This window comes from Zootoca vivipara, chromosome 6 (assembly GCF_963506605.1).
Source record: "Zootoca vivipara chromosome 6, rZooViv1.1, whole genome shotgun sequence".
NCBI lineage: Eukaryota > Metazoa > Chordata > Lepidosauria > Squamata > Lacertidae > Zootoca > Zootoca vivipara.
The window spans coordinates 35156540-35172442 of NC_083281.1; the positions used below are offsets into that span (position 1 = coordinate 35156540).

Sequence of the window (15903 nt, forward strand, 5' to 3'; positions counted from 1 at the left end):
TGTTTTGTTTCATTTCTGTGTAACATGGATTGTTATGTATAAACTGCAAATCATGGTTCAAAACACTGACCATTTATAGTTTGGTTTATTTAGAAATGGACCAGAGTTCATTTTAAACCACAATCTCTGGTTTGCATAGAACAGCAAACAAGTTTACATGGAAAGTGAAACTAAATTCTGTTGATGTCATCCTCACAGCCATGGGCAATGGGTCCTTCCTGCTCATGCTTATAGTACTTAAGTTATTGCTTAGTCAAATGCAAAACAGGTCTATGTGTAACATGCTTTTTTAACTCAGAGTAACACACATGGTAGCTAAAGTCACAATGAAAAGCCTGTGTTAGTTAGGAAGGTATTACTATTATTATTAGACATATTTACTGGACCACAATCCTTTTTCTGAAGGAATTTCCACAAAAGAGAAAATATAGTTTGATTAGGGTTGGAATGGGATAAATAGACCTACTGAACTCTATCTGTAGACATATCTTCCATCAAGCCAAGACTGCCCTTTGTAGGTAGCAGCCTACCTTATTTCTTCATGATGTCATCCAAATGCAAAGGCTGGAGTGAAGCTTTCCACAGGAAACTGCCTTACACAAAGTCAAACCATTGATCCATCTAGTATTTTCCACGTGGATTGGCAGTGGCTTTCCAGAGTCTGGGGCAAATGTCTTTCACATCACCTGCTACCTGACCTTTTTAAGTGGAGATTCTAGAGCAGGGGTGAGGAAACTATGATTGTCCAGAAACATTTGGGAGGCAACCCACTGACCACTGACCATGTTGGCTGTGACAGATGTTACTTGGGAGTCCAATAACATCTGGAGGAGCACTGGTTCCTCATCTCTGTACTAGAAATTTATTCTGGGACTTTCCACATGTAAAGCAAGTGCTCTGGTGTTGAGATATAGCCCTGCCTTGCTCCTAGTCCTAGTCACCCTAATTTTAGGAACCTGCTCTACTATTGTTAACTGCATTTGCAAACTGGCCATTTCTTCTTCTTTCGTCACAGATGCTGCAAAATTCCATGATATAAGATTTGAGCTTCAGGCAGGGGTAGCCAACATTGTGTCTAGATATTAATGGATTTAAATTCCCATCGGCTCCAGCCAGCAGGACCATAGGTCAAAGGCAGTAGGAGTTGTAGTCCAACAACATCTGGAGGGTACCACATTGGCTTTTATCTTTGAAAACAAGGGCTAACCAAAGTTAAGTTTTCACATCCTAAATGACACACACACACACACACACACACACACACACACACACACAAACACACACTTCAGTAATTCAGAATTTGATTTCAGTATTATTGATTGCAGTTCTCAATAAATGCTTTAAATATGCAAAATGCACACCAAAGGAAGGGCACATATTTACTTTCATTCTCATCTAGCTTTGTCGCCTCTTTCTTTCCCACGGTCTTTCCTCCTTACTCCTCCTCCAATCCTTTGGGCCCCTTATTTCTGTCCTTGCTTCAAGATATACACAGTTCTGCTTCCAGATAAGAACTGTGTTGGTCTTTGCATGACACATTTGACACCCTCTCAGCTTCCCAGTGGTACCTTTTCCAGCAGCATGGACAAAATGATTCCTGAGCAGACCACAACTACTGTATATGAATTCAGAGTTTATATAGCATTTGATTTATCAACTTACTGACCATTTTTGATCGAGCAAGACTCGCTTGGACTGTTATTCATTTTGAATCCTTTTTAAAATTGTCTATGCAACCAGGGGTGGCTATGTGCATATGCACACAGTCACAATTTGCTTAACATGGTTAAGCAATTGGAAGGATGCCACAGAATCACTTAGCCACTCCCCACACCACCCACTCCTTTCTGGAATACAAATTCCTCCTGCCTTGTACTGCTGTTCAGTGTTGTATCATCACAAACGATCATCATGGCTTGTACAGCACAATAGCTAAGAGTCTAAGGGATGCATTCCAAAGCCTGTGGTTCAGATCTTGCCTCTGCTAGATGGCCTTAAGCAACTCACTTTCAGCCTAAGCTTCCCACCCAAATATGATAATACAGTTTTCAGAGGGTTGTTGCAAGGGATTACAACAAGATAACATGAAACACTTTAAACATCCTGAAGCAATGTAAGTGCTGTTATTATTTATTATTGTGAAGCTGCCTAAAATACACTACAAACAGTGGATTAAAAAGGAGCACACACCTGATCTTTGGAGCTATAATCATGTTTACCATTAGTTTCAAGTTCCGATTACCAGCAAGTGGAAGAGCTACAGCCCTATTTCCATTGCTCCCACTATTTTACTGTGCACAACTGCACATACTGTTAACAAATGACTTAAGAGTAGAATAACACTGCTTAGTAAAGAAAAATAATGGTTGTATTCTACAAACCTTTACTCAGAGTAGACCTACTAAAATTATTGGCCCTAAGTTGGTCAAGTCCATTAACTCAAAACCTTGAGTAAGAGTTAGTTGGATATATCCTTAAGCTATTCCTTTTAAGTTAGGGAACCTAGGCAGCCTTCAATTAAATGCAGTCCTGTGTGTCAAGTTGCAGGGGAAGAAGTGTTGTAAAAGTACCATTCATGGCAACAAAACCTGCTGGCAGGTCACTTCATATAGGTTGGGTTGCTGACCCACTCCCTCAAAAGTCACTCTTTGGAAAACCAGTGCTTTAAATAAAAGTAACTTAATATGCAATTCCTTAGAGATATAAAAAATAGAAATTCCAAAGCTGTCAAGATGAAGTAAAAGGTGTATAAAGCAAAAGCAAAAAAGACAAAAGATTAAGTTCCAGTCACAACTATGAAATTATCTCAGTCCTTACCTATAGTTTCTTGAATTGCTGGGATACAACCTCCCCCAAGTATACACCAACAACAGCTCTGCCTACCTTTTTTTAGGCCAGGGATGAGGAACCTGTGCCCCTCAAGACATTGTAGGACTCAAAACTCCCACTGTCCTTCACCACTGACCATGCTGGCTGAGAAAGATGGAAGTTTAGCTCTTTAAATGCATACAGTCTTCCCATTCCAAAAATAAAAGGGTGGGGAGGAGTCAAAAGTGAAGATTTCCTTCAACTGTCGTTCACTGAAATTCCCCAACTTCATCCAGCCCTGTTCTCTACTGAACTATTCGCCAACACTACTGCCATCTTACAGAAGACGCCATCTTAACTATGTGCATTTTATTACTAGCATTCAGAGCTGTACATGCAGTTGCTTCTCAATCCAAAATGTTGTAGAAGCAATACTAAAGTGATCTATTTCCCATTTTAGACTGTGTACAATATGTTAGACAAATTCAATGGATGGAGTTCAATGTAGCGCTAAGTGGAATATGTGAACAGGAAACAAGATCCTCTCAACCCAACAGGTCTCTCCCCCACTTTCTCTGCACCCACCCTCGCCCTCTGGTGTTCCCCAAACCCTTCAGAGCACACTCAGGTGGCACAGGGGAGTGCACAGGAAAAGGACAGGGGGGAAGTCTCAATGCACACGTGGAACTTGTTCCATGCACACAACAACTTAGTTGAATTCTGCCCATTGTGTGTAACTCAAAACTAAACACACTGGGTTCTTTTTTATAGAGATCTGTCTAGATTGGAGAAGGGATGGGGTGCATTCATGCCCCTGAACAGCGAATTCCCAATATTTCCCCTGGTACTGCTGAAAGAACAAGCAACATTTCTATCTGCACACTGAGGGTTCAGAAAACCAATCTATTTATATAAAAATGTGGTGGTGTGGGAGAAATGTTCCTTTGTGCATAACGTATATGAAAAAGGCAGATGTGAACTTGGCCATGACAAAGGATTTCTGGATTATGTGGTGGCCTTCAGGTGCTCAAATTAGAAAAGTGGCCTTAAGATAGAGGGCCATGCCCCAACCTCAGGGATGTCACAACAGCAGCAGCATTTTTGTTGTTGTTCCTTTCTAGGTTAAAGTGTTAAGAAAATGGTGGAAAGACAAAGAGGCAGAGAGACAGCCCAATTTTCCAGCTGCAATCTGGAAAGGAAGTTGGCCATTTCAGCAGTAGTCTGCAGAGGCACCCAAAGGTAGAACTCTGCAACCTACACGAACCCCAACCTTTTCCTACACAGCAAGAGGTAAAGGCTGGGACTCCTTTGGAAGGCAAGCAGAAGAAGTTCAATGGTCTTGGCTTCCCAGCATCAAAACAAGCACTTGTGCTCCCTGCTCTTCAAGCAGCAAATTTGAATTTGGAAGGTTAGGGCTGGCAGGGTTCTCACAGGTATACTAGACTTTCAAGAGCCTCCACAATTATGGGATTCTGCCAATCCCCTTTCCAGCACTAAAATTAGAGGAGTGGGGGACACGGGCAGGAGGCTGTCCCAGAACTCTCAGTATTAGGACAGACACCAACAACCCAATATTATGCAATTCTACACAGAGGTGAGTCCCACTGAATTCAGTGTCATTTACACCAGGCAAGCATGCACAGAACTGCAGTGATCTGAAAGTATGTCCTACTCAACACAATGGGACTGAGTGGACATGCATATGACTCACCCTGATGTTTTGGTTTGGACACACTTTCTTGTGCCAATTAGTTGTCACAAGTGTAAGGAGACTGCATATTACCAAGCTAGAGAACACAAGCTAGTCAAAACAAGCAGCCATCTATCAACCCAGAATCCACTAAGCCAGCAGTACTAACCTACGGTAAATTCCCAGAGAGACAGAGCTCATCTAGAAAGAAAAGCACACCCATCAATCCCTAGTGAATACTAACTCTTCAAGCATCTAGGGACTTTAATTGGTCCTAGTGTTGGTTAAAGAGATGGAGACTTTCTCATAAGCACATCCTGAAACACTAGCGGACTATATGTTTAGCCACTCTTTAAGTCATAAAAATGTGAAATACACCTACTTTGTTCTGAAAAGAAATCACCCCACTAAAGATAGTAACTAATTTCAACGAATGACAAACCATCAACTGGAAGAATTTGCGGAAACAGTACCACTACACTACTAAATGAAACTTCTACCTTGCATTCCAATTCAACATCAGAATTTATTCTGTCACTTAAGAATTAACTGCTAACACCAAAACCTAGAGGAAGTCCACATTGTCTAGTCCAGCCTTTCCCAACCCCATGCCCACCATTAAACTTTTTGGACTACAACTCTTTATTTGCCACAACAGGCATGGCTAGTGGTCAGAGCTGATGGATGCTATAGCTCAAAATATCTAGAGGGCATAAGATTGAATAAGGCTGATCTAGTCAAATAAGATACAATTTTGGAAGAACTATGTGATGTAAAGGGAAACCACTCATTGCAAGAAGCAGTATTTCCTAAAAGAAGTGGTGGTAACACTGAACATGTTATCGTATCAGAAAGCATGAATCTACTCTGCAACTTGCATTAGTTCAGAAGGAGGGGAGAAACCACAACTGCATTCTGCTACATATATTAAATATAACTTTTTACTGAACTATTGTGTGTCAACTTCCTCTTCAGAAAGTAATCTAATAAATCCTAGAAATATTTAAAACATGCAGTTTCTGCCATCCATTTAACCTCTTCTGCATTTTGCTCATGCAACTGCATATTTGAGAGCATTCAGAGCTCTGAAAGCCAAATAGCACTCCAGCACAAGCAGAACTAACTGATTCTAGGTCAGCAGCTCAAACTCTCCTTTGAGCCTGCTGGGGGCAGTCTCTTGAGGAGAGACCTGGCACTGGGCCAATGCACTAAACAGCTTTCCCAAACACGATGAAAAGGCTGTCCTTTCAGGAACAGGGAAGAGCTATACATATGAAGTCATTAGCCTACTAATTATTCTCAATGAGACACAGAAGATACAGCAACAGCCATAAATAGCTAGCAGTATGTATGATCTTTTACATCTCCAGCTACAGCACTGCTTGGCACCAACAATGAATTGGACCACCACTAAAACCTGAATCCCACAGCCTTATCACACTCAGACTAAAACTAAAAGAATATTGATAAATGACTGAAATGGCTAGAGGACACAAGTATAGAAGCAATAGCTGACCAAGATTTGATGGCAGAATATGGTTTCTCTCTTCTGCAGAGTATCAGGGCAGCTTTGTTGACTTCATCTTCTACTAGTTGGTTTCACAGCAGCAATACAGTAAATCTAAACTGACACCAAAATGTCCACACCTATAACACAGTAACTAACACAGTAACAAGTTCCACTAGAGTATAGCAGGCGTTGATGTGTAATGAAGTAAGAGATTTTACCACATATAATCTGTAAATTTCAGGCATAATTCTGTAGCCCAAGTAGAAATTTGATGTATATTCTGGTATGGTAGGGGGTGTTACTTTCAGAATTCTACATTATTATTTTTAATCCATTTCCAACACGCCCCCCCCCCTGCAAGTGGGTGCCCAAATGTTGTTAGCTTTAATAAATGCATGGTCCTACTTTTTAATTCCAACGAGAACATGTGCTATGCATATTACCGTGTTTCCCCTTTTTTAATACGTAGTCATAAAGTAAGCCATGGCAGGATTTCTAGGCATTTGCGAAACGTAAGACATACCCCGAAAATAAGACATACCTCGGAGAGGCTTGAGACCATGTGGGAGGGGGTGCATGAATTGAGCGCGTTGCCAGGCGAGCCGCGCTGGGAGCCTCCCCGCTCTTCCCAGGACTTTTTTCCACTCGGGCCGAGCGCCCGGACAGGGAAACCCCCCCGCGTCAGGAGCGCTGCTGGCCCTTTTCGCGCTGCCAGGGCAACGGACGGCGGCGGGAGCGCTGCTGGCCCCTTCCACACCTTTAGAGCGTCGTGGGCTGCATGGCCCAAGGGTGAGCGGCAACGGGAGGCCTGCGGGCCCTTCCGCGCCGCCGGGGCGATGGGTGGCGGCGGGAGCGCTGCTGGCCCCTTCCGCGCCTCTGGAGCGTCATGGGCTGCATGGCCCAAGGCTGAGCGGCAACGGGAGGCCTGCGGGCCCTTCCGCGCTGCCGGGGCGATGGGTGGCGGTGAGAGCGCAGCTGGCCCCTCCCGCGCCTCTGGAGCGTCGTGGGCTGCATGGCCCAAGGCTGAACAGTGACGGGAGGCCTGTGGGCCCTTTCGCGCTGCCGGGGCGACGGACGGCTTTTTTTCTAATCGCTTTTAAAAACAAGGCGCTGGACTGGAGGGACCTTTGGTTTGGTCCGCCTGGGCTCTTTCTGTTTAAGCGCGTGCCGGGAGAACAGTTCTTCAGAGAGGCTCTCCCGGCTTCCGCCTTGGGCTCTGTAGCACCACCTCCCACACAGAGGAAGCATGAGAAGCGCAGCTGCCGAGGGCCCCGCTGACCCCCGCAGAAGCCCTCACGCCCCTCCCTTAAAGCCATGTTGTGCCGGAGCAGCCCGGCAACGTCTCGCCCCGCTCCCAATCCGCCTTGCCACCCACGAGTGGGCCATTTCAGATTCCGCCCCACTCCCGCCCTGCCTCCTCAGCCGCTGTGCGACCTAACCCCCGCCAGCCAGCCAGCCAGCCAGCCGCCCAAGCCTGGCTCCTTGAAGGCTTTGCCTTAGCAAAATCCCTGCCTAGGCTGGAGCTGGGGGAGCCTCGCGCCATCGCTTCACACGCCCGCTCACGGCGAGCACCAAGCTCCCCCGGCGTGGAACCTGCCCGGTTCCCGCGTGCGCAGGTTCAGGCCGCGGCTTCGGCACTGAACGGACAGCGGCGGGAGCGCTGCTGGCCCCCTTCCGCCCCACCGGAATGTTGTGGGCTGCATGGCCTCGGCGCCCGCGGAGCACCCAGCAGCGGATAGACTTTCCTCCCTTCCTGTATTCCAAGAGCCAGTCTCTGCAAATTCCACCCTTCCTGCCTGCCTTATAAGACCAACGAGCAACAGAAGGTACCATAATAAAATAAAATAAAAACCTAATGAAAAATTAAGACATCCCCTGAAAATAAGACACCTTGTGCTTTTTTGAGGAAAAAAAGTTATAAGACGGTGTCTTAAAAAGGGGGAAACACGGTAAGTACCTAACAGTGCTTCCAATTACTTAAACCCAAGCCATTTATAAGATGGGGCCTTTGACTCACCGGCAAGCTAGAGGGTCTGGACTGAAGATTCAAATTCACATCATCTTGCCCTTTACTGGAAGCCATTGAGGCAGCCGATGATGCCTGGGACCCAAACGAGTCTTGTGATAACTCCTGAAATGCAAAAGATCAATCCAATGAACAAAACAGAAGAGATCCTGAAAATGGAAAAAGAATCCCTATTTTATCCTCACCCTGGCTCACAGCATTAGCCCTGTTCTATCAACACACACTGTTCTAATCAACTGCCCCATATGACGTCTCTAGTTTCAATTTTACAGAGGCCAAAGAAAATACCCCCATTGCTGGTCTCAATCCCATCATTAATTACCTCTCCCCACTGCCCTTTATACTTGTTTCTGGCCTAAAGGCTGAGAAGGGAATCCTCTCTCCACTTTTAAGGTGCTTGGCACATGGATTCTAGCTTTGATCTATTCTCCATCCAGTTGCTTAAATACCCATTTTGTATTATCCTGTCCTGTATTTGATAGTCACACTATGATATATTGGTTAGTGTGTCAGACTAGGACTGGGGAGGTGATGGTTCAAATCTCCAAACCCCACCCCATCCCAACTTTGAAGATCATTGTGGCCTTGGGGCAGTCACTATCTCTCAGTCTAACCTGTTGTCATGGGGTGGGGAAGAAAGAAGAGACACACACCTCCTTGACCTCTTTGGAGGAAAGGAAGGATATAAAATGTAACAGAAGTATCTAATTCAGGTCACTTATGTGCTGTGGCTTCCCACCAACTTGGCAACTCCCTGTTTTGCGGTCACAGACAGGCAAAAGGAGGTTCTTTTTATTGAACTTCCTGGTGGGCAGCTGTGGATGGCTAACGAAAACGTTCAGCTTGCCGGGTCACAAGTTGTGCATGCCTGACCCAATTTGCATTTACGAGCCAACAACACTTTATGATTGTCAACACCTGAGTGATCACTTGCTCCCTAACAGAGCTGCAATCCTTATTTCTTCCTTTAAAAGCATAAAGAACCTTACCCAAATTTTAAAAGGCTACAACACAACCAAATCAGTTAGTGTCACTGTATAATTTTTCCAAGAGACGCAACACTGCTTTGTGCTTGCACTTGTCATCCAACAACAGGTCTGCAGCAGCACCTGGAAGAAGTCTTACCTGTGGAGGTGGGAAGCGCTGCTGAGAATATGCCGACTGCTGCTGCGACTGAGATTGAGAGTAAGATGCAGACTGTTGAGAAAGCGCCGAGGTAGCAGACTGCTGAGCTTGCTGCTGCTGGTAGGGTGACTGTGACTGCTGCTGGGAGTAGGGAGGCTGACTCTGTGGATGCTGCTGGGCAGCCGCTGACTGCTGAGGATACGGAGATGGAGACTGCTGATGTGGTGGCTGCGACTGCTGCTGGGAGTATGGAGGCTGGGATGACTGGAGCTGCGGGGGCTGAGACTGAGTTTGCTGTTGCTGATAAGAAGGCTGGGCGTGAGGGGTCTGAGATGGCGGCTGTTGGGCATAGGAAGGCTGCTGCTGCTGCTGCTGGGGATGGGGACTCTGCTGGTTGTAATAGGGAGTCTGGCTCTGCTGCCCATATCCACTAGGTCCCTGCTGTCCGTAAGGTGGGATCTATGCAAGGAAGAAAGAGAAAATGTAAGTGGAGATACAAACCAAGTGCAAAGATGCAGCCTGAAAATCTAATGCTACCCAGAAGGTTTAGGATTCTGTAAAGAACCTCTTTGCTGCTGCAGCTGGTTAAAGTATACTCAACAATAAATAACACACAATGTTTTGCTTATCTTGTGGCAACACTTCATCACATGAGAACTTCAGGCGTTCTTGCCCATTACACTGGCATTTGGCCACTACACACAAACAGTAATTCTATGCATTTCAGGTTTTTAACATCAATCCACAATTCACTTCTCTTTACCTGCTGTGCATAAGAGACGGTGCCCATTGCAGTTTGTGTCCTGCTTAGAGTTCCCATTGGGTATCTCTGGGGAGTCCCATACGGCTGTCCTGGATATCCATGGCCCTGCTGTTGCCCTGACTGAGGTCCCTGCTGTTGTGAGTATGGGTTGTTTCCTCCATAAGGCTGAGGTCTCATCTTCCCCATCTGATCCATTGGGCTGGATGGCTAGGAAAGAAAATTGCAAGATTTGTTTTAAAATAGCAATTTGATATTTTGTAACTATTGTACCATATATAAATGTTACAGTCTTACTCGTGAAAGGCAGACTCATCAGTAAAAGACAAACATACAGACAAGGCAAAAGTCAAATACATTTCACTTAAAGAACGTTGCCAACATATAAAATTATCCATAAAGTATATTCTCAGTCAACTAAGGCATAGGCATCATATTGTAGGTCACTACACACTCCAAGGAAACTTCACCCCTCTAGGGTAAGTTACCCATTCCAAAATTTTATAGATGTTATTAGCATTAAAGACCAATAGACAAGTGCCTGCAAGTTAAACAAACAGCTTTTAGGAGAACAGATTAACACTCATTACTTCACTCACATTTGAGTTCAAATATAGTTAAGATGATGCCAAGTAGTTTGACAAAAAAACAAAGCTTCAAATTTCCAAAGCACCCAAAATGCCATATTTATATAAGTGTCACTGATGTTCTTTTCTTGAGGCAGATACGTGTCTACTTTCTGAGTGTTAACCATATTTATCTTGACTTAAAAAAAAAGTGGGACCACCTCTGCCAACACTCTCTTGGTTTTGTTCTGCCTGAAAAATTAGTATGTAATATTAAAATCCATATACACCAGCAAGTTCTGGTTTGAAAGGGTCATGGGTCTGAAAGACTCCCAAATAGTAAAAGGTTTGGGTTTGTAATCACAGTAATAAAACATGTTGCCCCCTCCACAAATCTTTCAATACAGCCCACCCTTTTGTACCAGTTACTCTATTCTCAAAAATTCCACTTAAACTTTGAATTGGGTATTTATCAGTGAATGTTGATGGGAGGAACAGCTGCCAGAGTTGAATACAGGGAATGATATTATACAAGAGACAGAAACTGTTACTGGCAGGAAAAAAGTGATACTGGCTCATTTGCAAGAATACAGGATAAATAAGGAAATACCAAACCCTGACTGAAAAGGGCTGGAGATTCTCTTCTGGACTGACACAGGGGAAATCCTTTCAAAAGGAAACCACAGGAATAGATTATCATGATTGCACTTCAAAAGCTGAAGGTCCTTCCACAGACATACATAACAGAGAAAGCGCTACTCCTTGATCATTGAAACCCCAACCCCCTGCTTGCAACTCACCTACATTCAAAGAAATGAGAAGCAATCTCAAAATTGCCAATTCCATAGCAGTTTTCCCAAAACCCACATCTGTACTAAGTGAGAAGCCTGATCACCGCACAGATATTTACAGTTACTCTCCTTGCACTTTTATTTTGAATAGACAATTAGCAATACAACAGACTTCAATAGCTACTGGCCTAATTGGTCCCAATTCAGAGTTCTCACCTCCAAACAGCAGGAGCATCAAATACAATAGCTTTCCTACAAGGGTATTACTAAACAGTACTGTAGAGAATGTAATTAACCTATGAAATGCCACTTTGCTCTCAGGTACAAGAGAGGGTCTAAATATTTTAGAAGTAGAATTACCGGTAACACCTTCCCCCAAAAATGCACTTGTAAAACATGTAAATGGAGTGGGAGCATTGCAAGTTATTTCTGTGTGAAGAGCAACTTTCCCGAAAAATTTCTTAGTCCAACTTTATGACAATTAAACATACATGAGGTAACTGGAAATCTGTTTAAAACCACATAATATATTCATTCCCCATCTGTGGTGACCTGCTCATACACAAATACCACTATGCATAGGACTGAAATCTTTTGAAATATGTGTTAGCAGTGACAGGCGAGGAGCTTAAAGATTCTGTTATTTGGACCTCTTTGACCCACACCTTCCCAATTCCCACTTCTCTCACCTTCTGCCTAGACAGGGGTACTCAAACTTTTTAAACAGGGGGCCAGTTCACAGTCCCTCAGACCCTGTTGGAGGCTGGACTAAAGAGGTGCCAGAAACATTCTCTTTTTCGTGTATTTTTTATATATAAAAAAAACTTTTTTCAAAAGAATAGCCAGAACAGACACACAACAGGCGCTATCAGTAATAATATAAGTTACCTGTAAGGTAAAGGTAAGGGGAACCCTGACTGTCAGGTCCAGTCATGGACGACTCTGGGGTTGCAGCACTCATCTCGCTTTACTGGCCGAGGGAGCCGGCGTACAGCTTCCGGGTCATGTGGCCAGCATGACTAACCGCTTCTGGCGAAGCAGAGCAGCGCACGGATACGCCGTTTAGCTTCCCGCCGGAGCGGTACCTATTTATCTACTTGCACTTTGACGTGCTTTCGAACTGCTAGGTGGGCAGGAGCAGGGACCAAGCAATAGGAGTTCACTCCGTCGCAGGGATTCAAACCACCGACCTTCTGATCGGCAAGCCCTAGGCTCTGTGGTTTAACCCACAGCACCACCTATGTCCGTAAGTTACCTGTACCTCACCTTTATACTTCATTTCTTCTGGGTTATTTTTGATGCCGCTGTTCCTCATGGATATGACTTTCTCTGCATTGAAGTTTATTTTCAAACTTGGGGAAGTTTGGGTGGAGAGCTTTATTTTAAAGATTAACCCACCACTATTTACATGGAGATTCCCTTGTACAATAAACTGTTGTGATTGAGACTTCTCTTCTTGCTAATTCTATTAGCATATGTTGTCTGTGTTTTTGGTGCTTACCTAACTTTTAAGGTTGCCAAGGCCGCCGCATTGGACCCATGTGCACATCCGGTGAGGCAAGCATGGAGCTCGCCTGAGGGGAATGGGGGGGGGAGGGCTGGCATAGAAGGGGTTCCTTCGTTGCCATCCCACCCTCAAACGGCTTAAAGGGGCAGCACTTAAAGGGGCACACTTTTACCTTAGGGCTCTTCCCGCCCAGCCGCTTCCAAACCTTAGGCCTTGCAGGTGGGCTGGATTCAGGACCCTGGCGTGCCGGATCTGGCCTGTGGACTGCAGTTTGAGGACCCCTGGCCTAGACCCAAGGATAGTCAGTTGCTTCCTGGCTAAATGAAATATGTTTCAGCCATAGTACTAACAATGCTGTCGACTTTTCAGGGATCAAAAACAATTGTTTCCTGGATAAAGAAAGCTTGCTATGACAGTGCCATAAATCTGGTTTCTGATAGCAAAATCAAGCAAGGAGGCCCTTTTGTTCAAGGTTATTATAAATTTTCATGTCCTCACTGTTTAAGATTTTCCCCCCATCATGTATCTATATACCTGAAATTCAGGGTAATTTACTTTTGTGCATTTGATGAATCAAATAATTTTAGAGTTGAAAGGGATCCCAAGGGCCATGTAGTCCCATCCACTGTAATGCAGGAATGACAGCTAAAGAATCATTGACTGATGCTATCCAACCTCCATTTAAAACCTCTGATGGAGAGTCCACCACCTTCCAGGATAGTCCATTTCATGGTCAAACAGCTCATACTGTGAGAAAGTTCTTCCTAATGTTTAGTCAGAATCTCCTTTGTTGTATTTGAATCAACTGCTTCAGGTTCTACTCTTGGAAATCCACAAAATCTTATGCCATAATAAATTTGTTAAGTCTTTTAAGCTGTACAAGACCCTTCTTTGTTCTTGCTACAAGAGCGTAACACAGCTATCCTTCTGAAAATTGTTACAAGGTTATCATAGTTAATTGTAGAAATGAAGGCAAAAGACAAAAGGACTTTTTAAAAAGACTGTATATGGCTTGAGCAGAAGTAGAAATCAGATTCCTTGGATTATGAAGAAAATGAAAACCCCACCTTAGGTCTGGAATTCATTCCTGACCAGATTTGTCATCTGATTTATTATAATAATAATAAAAAGTCTTGCTGGCTCTTTAACGGAGAGAAGCCCTAATTGATTCCCACAGTAATTAACCTGCATTTTACCTCAGAGTGTGCTAGTTAAGGAAGTCAGCACAGCTATTTATAACTCATCTCAAATTGAGGGCAGACTGCCTAAAATCTAACACATCCCAGCTGTACTCCTGTTTGAACTGGGGCCAAGGGAATTTTTTAAAGCAATCTTGGCACTGAATGAATGACACCAACACTATGAGAGCACTAGTGGTTGTGTTGTGGTGACGTAGCAGCGGAGGTGGAATGGGAAGGGGGGCAGTGTACTGTAATCCCTCTCCAGAGTGCTCTTAGTTCATAGGCCCCAACCCTCCATCCCTGTACAGTAAAGCCAGGAACCACCCACTGAGAGCTAAACACAGGAAATGTGCTTTCCTCAAATGTCTTGAAGTGAGAAGCACATGGCTAATCTGCATAAAAGCAAAGCCACACCACCCCCGCCAGGAAGGTTAGCGCTGGCTCGTAATCTCTGACCAGGAGGCTGGCTGCTGGAGAGAACTTGGACCTGTGCCTGATAACCCAGAAAGAGTGGAGAAAACAGATGGGTAAGGACCCCAGCAGCAGCAGCAGGTCACGTGACTCTGCACATGGCCTTGAAAGCACAAACTATTGTTTGGCCAACGGGGCTGCTGTACAAAAGACAGCAAAAATGCTTCCTATGCAGTTCAAGGAGAAGCAGCAGCTGCTCCAGCAGCTTCTTCTATTGGGCCCTGCCACACTCTAGCTAGCTAGCAGAGAGGACAGAGACCCCTGAACCCCTGGGACTTGGAAGCCACCAAACAGACGAAAGCTCTCACCAACAAAACACATATTTAATGCAGCTGGGCAAATGCACAGATGCAGCCTCCATCAGCTCCCCACAGCTGAACGCAGATGGGATCACAGGCCAAAGAAAGAAATTAGTTTTCTGTTCCACGTTGGGGCGGGGTGTGTGTGTTGTCTCCCCTGTGCTGTAAACACCACACTATTTCAAGTCAACAAAGGCACTCTCCTGAGATGCGGAGAACTGACCAGGCAACGTTTTAGGTACACATTGCTGAGTTTAAATATGAAAATAGCTTTAATCAGGGGAGTTGTTGTTTCAGCAAAGGGCTACTAGCTCTTTGTTTTTAGAAGCAATTTCATAGTTTCAGCATTAGCTGAAATGTTGGTGGCATTCAGATATACAGTGGTACCTCGGTTTTCGAACGTAATCCGTTCCGGAAGACCATTCGGCTTCCGAAACATTCGAAAATTGAGGCGTAAAGGGCCGCCTGCAATTTCCATTTAAGAAATTGAAAAACATGCAGCGGAAGCCATTCGACTTCCAAGGTGCATTAGAAAATGGAAGCACTTACCTCCGGGTTTTCGGTATTGAAAACTAAAACATTCGGCTTTCAAGACACTCAAAAACTGAGGTACTGTAACACTTTTAGAATATGCTACAGCAAGCCTTAGGCCTGCATGCTCCCCCTTCCTTGCTTTTTTCTTCAGCATGGTCATGAGATCAGAAGCTTCTACTTTCCTTTCAGATTAACCATTGTTTAGTGTTACAACCCTAACCAGTGTTTATGAAGCTTCTTTGTTTCAACAAGACGTAGTTAAGATTAACCACAGTTTGTCAAGGTTTGATCATCTGGACAAACTAAGATTAATCTAAAAACAGAAGTGAAAGCTTCCAAACTTCTCTTCTGGAAGAAGGGGTGTGTGTGTGTGTGTGTGTGTGTGTGTGTGTGTGTGTGTGCAGGAGAAAGCACAAACCTAAGTCTCATTGCTGACTCACCTGTCTTAACACTAGTTTATGGTATATCACTACAGTATATCCGAGTGAGTCCATGAAGAGTCATGCTTCTAGGAAAGCACACGTATTTGTGCTTGGCTCTAAAACTTGCCATTCTCTCACTTAGCTGCAACAAATACAGTACTGAGTAGCAAGGGGCTATATCAGCTTAACCCTTGCTAAAGGCACTACTTGCTG

General features: G+C 44.4%; 1 protein-coding gene across 1 annotated transcript in view; it reads right to left on the bottom strand.

Moving 5' to 3' along the window:
* The window catches only part of ARID1A (AT-rich interaction domain 1A), a 90560-nt gene that overhangs the window by 47531 nt on the left and 27126 nt on the right, over positions 1–15903 (bottom strand). Inside the window, exons 2-4 of the mRNA XM_035121144.2 lie at positions 9923–10129; positions 9160–9618; positions 8026–8139 (exon numbers count right to left, since the gene is read on the bottom strand). Coding sequence (XP_034977035.2) covers positions 8026–8139; positions 9160–9618; positions 9923–10129 — 780 coding nt within the window. The remainder of the gene's footprint in view (positions 1–8025; positions 8140–9159; positions 9619–9922; positions 10130–15903) is intronic.